The following is an 11,517-nucleotide window of genomic DNA, read 5'->3' as shown; positions in this document are numbered from 1 at the left end:
GGGCAGGAAGTTCTTTCAACGTCAGTTACTCCTCCTTAAAATAGAACAGCCAGGCAGATGGAGCAGGTAAACAAATTTCACTGAGCATGATTATGAATTGTACCTAATTTTTCAAGACAGTGAACAGACTGTCTGCTGCTACTCAAAAGAACAAATCCGATTTGTTGCAAGCATCTCAGGCTTTCTGCAACAACTCAAAATGGGGAATTTAGAAGTGTGGGTTTTATAAATCATAGCTGAATAGCTGTGCATTTGGTGGGGGGGGAGGATCAGACTAAAAATCTCTTAGAAGTAATCACTGTAAGGCCCCGAAACAAAGGGAACGTACATGCTTGGTGCTGGAGAAGACTCTTGAGAGTCCCTTGGACTGCAAGGAGATTAAGTCAATCAATCCTAACGGAGATCAACCCTGAATATTCATTGGAAGAACTGATGCTGAAGCTCCAATACTTTGGACACCTGATGTGAAGAGCCAATTCATTGGAAAAGACCCTCATGCTGAGAGAGATTGAGCGCAGAAGGGGGAAACAGAGAATGAGATGGTTGGATGGCATCACTGACTCAATAGACATGAGTTTGAGCAAATTCTGGGAGACAGTGAAGGACAGGGCTGCAGTTCATGGGGTCACAAAGAGTTGGACACAACTGAGTGACTGAACAACAAGAACATGTGTTGTAAAAAAAATTTCCGTTTGAAGATGCAATAAGTACCTTGTGCAGTGAGTCTGGGTATAAGAATTGGGGAGCTCTAGGGGATGAGGTGCCTGCTGATTGCAGTCAGTTGGGCTGCAGGAGGCAGAAGAGGTGAGCAAGGCCACTTACACCCCGCGGGAACTCTTTGGCTGTCCCAAAGGCATCAGGAGAGGGTACCCTGTCTTGATCCTCTCCTTCTGGCCTGCTTGGCAGCACTGCCAGTGATTCTTTTTGTGTCTGATTTCTCTCAAGTTACTCAGGCTGCTTCAAGGTTTTAAACTGCCTCCCATCCTCCCAAGGACTAACAAAGCAACACGTAGATCAGTGGATGACCATTTCAGAATTTGTTTACAAAGGCTCAGTTCCTCTGAAGGGACACTTTTTATGTCTACATTTTTATTTTTTTTATCATATATAGGAATAAGTCTACTTGAACTGAAAACATTCATCCTAAAGACACACATGGAAACTTTAAAGATGGAGTGACTCAGACCATTCCATTTTGAGCACCGCCTCTAAACAGCAGTGGTATTGCGCTTTAACAAACGTCAGTGACAAACGGAAACAGAACAAACCAACCATGAAGTCAGCGTGTCTTTTTACAGAGAGGCCTCTTTCTGCTTCAAAAGGATCAGAGCATTAACACTGAGTGGCTAGATGATCGGTGAGCAGACCTCCCTGTGAAAAAGAATATTGCTCCCTCAACCGTGGTGACCTGGATGTGAAATCAGTGAAAGTCTATCAGGTACTCGGGGTAGATCTGGTTGGCGTCGAACACCACAAAAACCCTGGGATTCCAGGTGTCATCCACGCAGCTGTCATACAAGTTTACATAGCTGCCGTCTTTGGAGGGAGGGCGCATATATTTGGAGTCTCCATTTATGTAGTCTCCAATCAGCACTCGGGCGAGAAACATGGATTTGTGTGTTCTGAACAGATGCCGCTGTTGCAGGCTGACCCCGTGGATCTGGAATGTGTTTCCGTGCTTTACATCATCTTTGCAGAAGCGGCTGGAGTAAGCAGCGTCTCGAGCAAAATAGGTTCCTTAGACAAAAAGGGCCCCGGAGAGCCAAGGTTACTCCAAGGAATGTATGAAACACAAGCGAAAATACTGTGATGGCTAGGGGGAGAGACACATGGAATCATATAGCCAAAACAGACGCGGAACTCCCTCAACTATAGGTGTTAAACAAAAGAACAGAAATCTGTCTGTTGTGGACAGCTGCATTGCAGGCGGCCACTGGGGTATGTGTGTTAGTACAGACCAGTCCCCACCACCAACACCATCCCCATCCCCATCAAAAGGCAGCTACTAGACTTGTGTAGTGGTATTCAAAAAGAATATTACAGGGACTTCCCTGGCAGTTCAGTGGTTAAGAATCCAAGCATCCAAGGCAGGGGTCCCAGGTTTGATCGCTGGTTGGGGAACTAAAATCCCACATGCCATGTAGTGTGGCCAAAAAAAAAAAAAATCTTATAAATAAATCCAATATGTAAGACAGACACAAGTGGCTTCTGTAATTACAAGTGGCAGGACCTGCCTCATAACTGCTGGGACCTCCCTCCCTCTTCTATTTCCTTCTACCCTTTCCCCACCTGCTACCCACCCATCTAAGCACCCATCACTGGGGAGCACAGTGAAACCGTGGGTCTGCACAGATGATTTCAAACCCCAAGAAATCCTGTTTCTATTTTACAAGGTGACCGTTCAATAATATTTTTGGAGACGACAGAACTCCACATCCAGGAAAAGACTTCTGCAGAGAATGCAATGCAGCTCACACCCGAACGTTCCAGAAGGACAAGCCCACAGGTCCACTGGCTAAACAGGAATCTCCATGAAGCGTCTGACTCTTCCAAACTGGGACGTCTAGGAAGCTGCCCTCAGTAAGGAATACTTACCCAAAACACTTTTGGAAATGAATTGCAAAATCCCCTATTACCCAAATCCAGTGGGATTTATGTAACACCTTTCTGATCCTCTTACACAGTTAAATAAAAGGGACGGCCTTTTCAGCTGTTATTTTTTAAATTAATGCAGCCCCTCTTGCTGGAGGGAAGGTACAAAATAAGGACCAAGCAATGTCTGCATACATGCTAAGTTGCTTCAGTCGTGTCCGACTCTTTGCGACCCAGTGGACTGTAGCCCGCCAGGCTCCTCTGTCATCGGATTCTTCAGGCAAGAATACTGGAGTGGGTAGCCACGCACTCCTCCAGGGGATCTTTCTGACCAGGGATCAAGCCTACGCCTCCTGCAATGCAGGCGGATTCTTTACCACTGAGCCACCAGGGAAGCCCAAGTCAAGGTCCACCTCTTAATGTTCATGTTTATGTTAATGTCAATGTTTCCCCTTCCCTCTCTCCTTAATGTGCTTGCCTAGTGAGCAAAGACTAAGGAACTCAGACTTCCACACCATTAGGGAAAAGGGGAGGATTTCCCTCATTATTCCTTAAAGCTCATCAACATTCCAACCTATCATTTTCTAAAAAAACAAACAAAAAATAGACCTATATACCATGTACACACTAACTGATGTACTTTTTAGTGTACTTGACATAAAACAGTTTGGTGTACAGACTTATCCATGGAAAGGACTTACATGTGGAAACTAAAGGTCCTAATGCAAAAACGAGCAACTCTAGACATGATGCCCCATCTGAATGGCTGGGACTTGGGGGCAGTAGTGGGAGGTGGTTATCTGACCTCGGAGAGATGTGGAAAGTCTCCCTTCCATCTTGCACAAGCGGGAAGGGGCTTTCTGGCGGCTGGGAAACTCTGAGGGTGTGCCAGGGGCCCAGCATTTCACTTTTGCCTCTAACATTAACTTGACGCCCCTCAAGCCCCTGAATCATCATTAAGCCTCCCTCAAAGGGAAGACTGCCTCCTAGCACTCCAACTAGGTTCGGATGGTTACCTTTCCCAAAGAGAGCGCCGTGGATGCCGTTGATTCTCCAGTCAAAGTTGTGAATGCAAATCGCCTCCACGAACTCACTGCTGGTGCCGTGGAACAGCATTTGTTCATTAATCTGAGGCACGCCTCTTTTTTTCTTGAGCTGAGCCTTTTTTCTAAAAGCACAATGCCCAGACACAAAACACACAGAAATCTACTGTAAGCGGCATCACTGACTCTTCACGAGTGAAGCGCAACAGGAAGGGTGAAACAGAACACGGTAATTTAACATCGACCATACGTGGACACAGAACAGCTCTGGAAAAAAGATAATCCCAAATGCTCTTGGGACATCTAAATTGGTCCATCAGAAATTACTAATTAACAGACAAGGGTAAAAATTATACCCAAAACTACACTATAAATCAACTATACTTCAGTTAAATATTTTAATTTTAAAAATTAAAAAAAAAAACAAAACACTACAGATCTCCCAGATGATGCCCCATCACAGTAAAATGACTGATTGCTTAAACCAGTCAAGCTTTACCGATACCTAAAAATGACCCTGAAAGTGAAAGTGAAGTCGCTCAGTCGTGTCTGACTCTTTGCAACCCCGTGGACTGCAGCCTACCAGGCTCCTCCCTCCATGGGATTCTCCAGGCAAGAATACTGGAGTGGGTTGCCACTGCCTTCTCCAGGGGATCTTCCCGACCCAGGGACTGAACCCAGGTCTCCTGCATTCCAGGCAGACGCTTTACCCTCTGAGCCACCAGGGGGATGCTCCAGACAATAAACAGCAGAGTTCACAGAGTCTTTAAATAGTGAAATTCCTGAGCAAGGACTATGCCTTGATCATTTATCCCCAGAGTGCTACACGTTGGCTGAACTGCACTGAATTTTGAATCTTAGGGCTGGAAGGGACATAAAGCTATCCAGTTCAACCCTCTTCTCAGCGGACAAACCTCTTCCAAAACATACAAAGATATTCCATGTAGGACTTACTGTAAAAGCAAAAAAACAAACATACTGAAAATGGCCTAAAATCCTCTCAAGAGAAAAAACTGAACACATAATTACATATTTAGATATGAAAATTAAAATAATGAAATAGATGTACATGTATTAACACCGATAACTCTTTTACAGACAACATTATTTTTCAAAAGAACGATGCAGAAAGAGACCTATAACCCAAAATAATAATGTGTATTGTATACAAACAAAGGTAGTCAAAATTATCCAGCTGTAGATAAGAACAGCTGTCCCCAACCTTTCAGGCACCAGGGACCGGTTTTGTGGAAGACAACCCTTCCACGGCCCAGGGGTGGGAGGACGGTTTTGGGATGACTCAAGCGAATGACATGTCTGCGCTTTATTTCCATTATTATTGCACCAGCTCCACCTCAGGGGGCCAGGCATTAGATCGCAGAGGCTGGGGACCCCTGCTGTACAGGAAGTTGGCAGCTTACAGAGCAGCTCTCCCCAGGGATGAGGAAGAGGCTGGGAAACCAGGTCAAAACACGTGGAGGACAGCACGGGGTACTGCTGGCGGTGAACACCATTAAGCGTTTGTGCTTTGCCGTCTCTGAGGCTGGGAGAAAGTCTCAGAGGCCAAGGAGCGGGGTTCCGAGTGGAAATGGTCTCACCTGCAGAAGAACTCCCACAAGTCTAGGTTTTGAATTCTCTGAATCCTTTTAATTCTGTTGCGGTCCATTGTTTTCCCAAAGAGACTAGCGACTTCATTGTATTCGTGTGTCTGACTGTGCAAAGGAATAAGCTGGAAAGAGAAGTTGGCAGCGTGTTACCGCGGTCCTTCCCCACCTCTCCTGCGGGCAGGCGGGCGTTTGACGCTGCTGCCCTCACCTGGTAGGGCAGCTCAGTGTTCACGTTCTCCCAGTGTGGCGGCATGGGGATGGCCTCGTTCTCACAGATGTAACTTGGGGCAGAAAAGACAAAACAACATGTTAGAAGCCAATTATAATCACTGTCAATGACTCAGACATTTTCTCCCAAGCTGAATTATCATCTGACAAAAGCAATAAAGTGTCGTCCTTGGCTTCTTTATTTTAAAACACTTACTGAGTACTGGCTTGTGTGCAACTTTCTTAGGGGCTGTGTTGAGAAATCTGATGGGAAACTTCAAAAACGATATTATTTCGATCTTGTTTTCCTGAATTTGCCAGAGTTTCTTTTAAATGTAGGAGGACTTTAGGTGAAGAAAAGCAATTTCCGAGAAGAAAATCAACTTCTTGATTAAAATAAAACTGCTTTAACAGATTTAGTGTCTATTAAATACCACCTAGAACCCTCAGCTACATGTTCAATGTCCTTTAAGATCTATTATTAACTCAAATCTAAACCTTTCTCTCTTTATTGTCCACTAGGCCCCTGCACGGTCCTAATTAATTCACCCAAAGCAGAAGCTCGTAAAGTCATCTACCATGTTTGAGCCACTGGATGTGAACACAGAGAAAGCTAATGACCTTGGGGAGCTTGATGGCAGAAGGCTGTAACTGATACATGGATCCTGTCTGGTGACTGGAGGTTGTGGAAGAAATGTATCAACTCCTACCCTGTCTTTAACTTATTTTTTATTTTTTTAACTCATTTTACCTTTGGGGACATCACACAATCATGATTTAAAGATGGGGACAAGAGTTTGCGCAAACTCAGGGAGACAGTGAAGGACAGGAAAGCCTGGCGTGCTGCAGTCCATGGTGTCGCCAAGGGTCGGACATGACTCAGCGACTGAACAACAAAGCTGTGAGAAAGTGAACGGCGGATGGATTCCCTCCCTCTCTAGTCCCTGGTCTAGTTCTCACCTCTTGCCTCCACACCGAGCAATCACTGCTTTTAGTCTTTTGGGTATTCTAGAACTTCAGGTTAACACAAACCTATGGGGTCTTTTTGTTTTGCACACAGGAATGATAGCATATTCCTGTGTCTTCTGTAGCTGTTCTATTTTTTTCACTGTGTTCTCAGAGACCCTTCTGTATCACGGAGGGAACTCCCTAGCACACAGCCTGGCACAGGGCAGACACTCTGGACCCTGGAGGATGAAGGCGTGCATTCTACTGGGCTGATGCAGGGTACCCCAGTGTATGGACACACCCCCTCCTATTGATCACAAGTTCCCTATGGATGACATTCAGCTGTTTTTCAACTCTTTGCTGCCATTAAGGATGCTACAGAGAACAAGTCTGTCCACTTGTCATTGTACGTGGCCACTTATCAAATTTTAAGATAACATTTTTGGAATGGCATTTCTGGGTCAAAGAATATATTTATTTCTGACTTTAACAGAAACTTCCCAGAGGCCCTCCTCAAAGGCTACAGTCATTGACATTCCCAGCAGAAATGTAGAGAATGCCTACTTGTCCACAACCTCTCCAAAGAGGCGCGTTATCAGACTCGGGAATTTCTGTCAATCTGATAATAAGACATAACCTGGTATAATTTGTGTTTCTCTTTTTTATAAGTGAGGCTGCATGAACTGCACAAATTCTTTTTTTATTCTTCTAAAGGGCTATTGGTTTTCTAGTTAGAGATTCTTCAAAGTACTTTACATACTACAGAGATTGTGATACCACATAACAATACCTTTCCCAGGTTTTCTTTGTTTTTTGTTTTTTTTTGCTTGTGCCTGAAGTATCTTTTTGGCTTTCCAGGTGGCTCAGTGGCAAAGTATCTGCCTGCAATGCAGGAGGCCTGGGTTCGATTCCTGGGTTGGGAAGATCCCCTGGAGAAGGAAATGGCAACCCACTGCAATATTCTTGCCTAGAGAATCCCATGGACAGAGGAGCCTGGCAGGTTACAGTCCATGGGACTGCAAACAGTCAGGGATGACTTGGCAACTACGCAACAACAGAAGTATCTTTCAGCTATGTAAAACGTTTTTGCTTGCTTATTTGTTCAATATTTGCAGCCTTGGTTAATTGCAAATTTCTGGCCAACAGGAAATGTGCTATTCACTTGGCTTGTCATAAGCGCTCGATGTATTCCTGCAATAAATAAGCATTTCTGTATCAACACCTCCTTGTCATCATTGCTCGTCTGTATCCTGCCTAACCATTCTTCCTTTTATTATCCTGCGTCTTAGACTCCATTCTGGTTATTTCTCTCCCTCTGCTGTCTTTCTGCTATGGATTCTATGGTCCATGAGAGAACAAAGTGCCTTGCATTACATGCCTCTCCCCACAAAAGGACACCAGATAGTGACATACAATTACTATAACATTTTCCAGTATTATGTCTCATTTTTCTCTCAGATTACATACCCTTTGAAGATAAGCAATTCCTTTCTTAAATTCCTTGTACTTAAGAATGAGGATATGATGTAGCTGGTAAGGAAGTAAAGTTCTCTTCCTTCCTAGAGCATTCATCATACAAGTACTTGCATAACTTATAAATCATGATCCTAAAATATATACCAAAAGTCCCAAGAACCAAACTGATAGAAACTTCAAAAACTTTTTTTCTTTAATCCTTTCAAAACATCTCCTTGGAAGAAGCAAATGGGCATCTCCTACAATTCACATGCTATTAAACAGCATTTTTTGTTTGTTTCATTTTAAATTCTTTGAACAACAGGAATCTCAATATTCGATTGAGGGATCATTCCCAATAATAGTAGACACGCCCTAAAGTTTTTCCCTTCAACTTTATTCATGTGAATAACACCTGTTTATTCTTCTGTTTCTCCTGTGGCATTTATAGCAGGGCTTCCCTGGTGGCTCAGTGGTAAAGAATCCGCCTGCCAATGCAGGAGATGCCAGTGGGTTTCCCTGGGTCGGAAAGATCCCCTGGAGGAGGAAATGGCAACCCACTGCAGTATTCTTGCCTGGAGAATCCCCATGGACAGAAAAGCCTGGTGGGGCTACAACCCATGGGGTCGCAGAGTGGGACATGACTTGCTGACTAAACAACAACAAGGCATTTATAGCTTTTCAGGATATGGACAGCAGGCAGCTGGGCCATCGTCCCACGCACTCCTGTCTTCCCAGGCTCCCTTCAGTCACTGCACATCTGAAATTACCTCCAGGAGTGGCCCAATGGGGTTCAGTGGAGGTGAAGACAAAGTGAGTAATTACTTAGGATTGACAACCCAAATAATTGGATGGTTCCAGGAGAATCTTTCCAAGCTAATTTGAACTTACCTTGGTAGGTTATTTTAAGGATTTATAGTAGAGACCATCAGGCATTTTTTAAACTACCATTCAAACTGCTCTAAAGAATTGAAAAATACATCTATCTAAGGGAAATGAAAAGGACAACAGGAAAGGAAACGCCAGTCGAAAATAACAGTAGAGCTCGTGCATCAACAAACGTGAAATTCAGTAAAGATTAATATTAAGATCATTAAATAACCCACCAAAACAGTTTCCGTCTACTTATTCCTCTGCCAAACGTTAAAGAGGAGAGAGAGAGAGAGCCCACTCTCTCTGCACCCCGTTTCCCCCACAATACCTGAAAGCACTGATGGAAAAGGGGGCTCTTTTTATTAAGCGCTGCTTCCCCGTGGTGAGGTTCATCTGCTTCATTTCTGTGCACAGAGACAAAGAGGTGAGTCACGGGAACACACCGGGTGACGCAACGTCACGAAGCTCTGCAGCCGCACAACGGGACGGTCAAGGACCACGGGGCTTCAGGAGCAGCTGCCAGCACCAGCGTTATCAGGGATACCTGACCACACGTCTGGTTATCAGCTTCCCTGCTTGATCTAAGCTCACACAGGAGGAAGCCAGCCTCACACACGGCTCGGTATGTAGGGTCTATTCCTTTTCGTACCATGCTTGAGTTAAACACGTGAACACAGAGGGGTTCTCAACTTTGGAAAATTAAAAAGTACTAGGACGAGAAAGAAAGTATTGCATCTTCTGACTGGCTTCTTAAATGTTTACTTTGATTGTTTCAAAAATGTTGGAAATAACAACAACAAAAAAGATACATTACCAGGATAAAACTTGCACAACTCACAGTTTCAAAAATTTGTACATCTCTTGCCTTCTCTTTAAATTGTACACCTAAACCAAAAAAATAGAAAACCTAGCTAGACTCAATACAGACTTACACGAGAGAGGCTAGTGCTAAGAGGCTAATGAGCTGACTGGCGTATCACTTTCTTCTTTCCTCTCTTTCTCAGCCATGGCAGTATCTGCCAGATCCACCTCATCATCCCCACCGAGGTAGGTGCTAAGTGTTACCAAGGGAATTCTGGTCAATTTACCACCTTGTCTAAGTGGATGTCATTCCACTCCAAGATGAGGTGGTTCACCCAGCCGGGCTGATGCTGTGAGAAGTGTGCTCAGCCCTCCTGTACTCCTAAGCTCTGCACACGTTGGTGCAACCACCATGTGGCGAGAAAGCAAGGTCGTCCCAGCACATGGAGGTAAGCCTGTGATGCCTTCATCTTATACCAGCTTGTCTTAGGTTTACTTCTCACCAGTTTTTTTATAAAGAGAAGCTGAGCTGGCTTGTGACAAAATGATGGGGGCTAATTTTGCCAGTGTACGTGGGAAATGCTAATACCTACACTTTTGAAACAGTGTCATTATATAGAGGGGTGGGAGCTGGTGTTTATGTGACTCCTGTTTTTTGATAGGCTCTTTTAAAATAAACTGCACTGTCCAAGAGAAATGTTCCCCCAAATACAGTTCACTAGAAAGTATTCTTTCAAAGACACGTGGCTTGTTGGACCACCAACCAAACGCTTTGACGAGTCCTGCCCTCCACGAGAAGCTTGAGGTCTGCACGTCGTGACGTCTCCGTGTGGCTTCAACACTGACAGGTGTGCATCAGCCTCACGTGTCCATCAGCACCTTCTGTCCAAGACAAGCGTCGGCCCTTAAAGGCAGCCAATTTGCCTAATGTCGTAAAAAATGCTATGCTTAGTCAGCACTGCTGCCGCTGCTGCTGCTAAGTCACTTCAGTCGTGTCCGACTCTGTGCGACCCCGTAGATGGCAGCCCACCAGGCTCCCCTGTCCCTGGTATTCTCTAGGCAAGAACACTGGAGTGGGTTGCCATTTCCTTCTCCAATGCATGAAAGTGAAAAGTGAAAGTGAAGTCACTCAGTCGTGTCCAACTCCTAGCGACCCCATGGACTGCAGCCCACCAGGCTCCTCCGTCCATGGGATTTGCCAGGCAAGAGTACTGGAGTGGGGTGTCATTGCCTTCTCCGTTGTCAGCACTAACTCTTGATTAAAAAGGAGTCATTGGAAACTTGGCTGCATCAATGTCTTAGTGGACAATTTAACCCCCTTCAGGCATGAAGGCATGTCTGGGCCTTGGCTCCTCCAAGGGAATCTCCTGGGTTTCACCAGCCCCCCACCCCCCACCACAGCCAGCACTCGCTGTTACAAGGTTTCTGATTCTACTCTCAGAAACCAGGAAAGAACACCTGACCTGGTTCACAGAGCTGTGTGGCAGCGCAAAGGCACTTTTGTTATGAAAGCCGCCCTCCCTCCAGGTCCTGTTTGCCTCTGAGCAGTAAACAGCTGAGGCTGGCAACTGGAGACGGCAGTGTGAGTGCAAGAGGTTTGTGATGGGGTCCCTAAAAGCATGCCCTTGGATTTCATCACAGATGAATGTTCATCCCGGACTAATTTCATCACAGATGAAATCCAAGTGGGGCTGATTTTCAAATTAGCTGGCTAACCCATGAGAGAGCCAGAAATCAGAAAGTGGCTGAAGGCAATGTCCACTGAAGAGTGGTTTTCTAGGAAAGATACCAAGAGATGGGTCATTTGGCTGAACTTTGGTCTTAAAGCTAGAACCGGCTACCTAGGACTTTGTCACGTAACTGCTCCGGTTGATCCTGAAATCACCTGATGGCTCCTACCTATTTCAAGAGACTGAAAGGATGAGGAGCAAAACAATGGCTTACAGGTGTTTTGTGTTCCTTAGGTGAGAAGCGTTATATGAACTCAAGAT

At 45.0% G+C, this 11,517-nt stretch overlaps 1 protein-coding gene across 1 annotated transcript in view; it reads right to left on the bottom strand.

The window, feature by feature from the left end:
• Positions 1-252: 252 nt before the first annotated feature.
• PARP11 (poly(ADP-ribose) polymerase family member 11) overlaps positions 253-11,517 on the bottom strand; it is a 35,849-nt gene continuing 24,584 nt past the window's right edge. Inside the window, exons 5-9 of the mRNA XM_052640735.1 lie at positions 9,054-9,129; positions 5,451-5,523; positions 5,234-5,364; positions 3,609-3,760; positions 253-1,737 (exon numbers count right to left, since the gene is read on the bottom strand). Coding sequence (XP_052496695.1) covers positions 1,421-1,737; positions 3,609-3,760; positions 5,234-5,364; positions 5,451-5,523; positions 9,054-9,129 — 749 coding nt within the window. The 3' untranslated portion in view covers positions 253-1,420. The remainder of the gene's footprint in view (positions 1,738-3,608; positions 3,761-5,233; positions 5,365-5,450; positions 5,524-9,053; positions 9,130-11,517) is intronic.

The sequence above is a fragment of the Budorcas taxicolor genome, chromosome 5 (assembly GCF_023091745.1).
Source record: "Budorcas taxicolor isolate Tak-1 chromosome 5, Takin1.1, whole genome shotgun sequence".
Classification (NCBI taxonomy): Eukaryota; Metazoa; Chordata; class Mammalia; order Artiodactyla; family Bovidae; genus Budorcas; species Budorcas taxicolor.
Note: the sequence above shows the minus strand (reverse complement) of the source record. Positions and strands in the feature narration are given on the sequence as shown.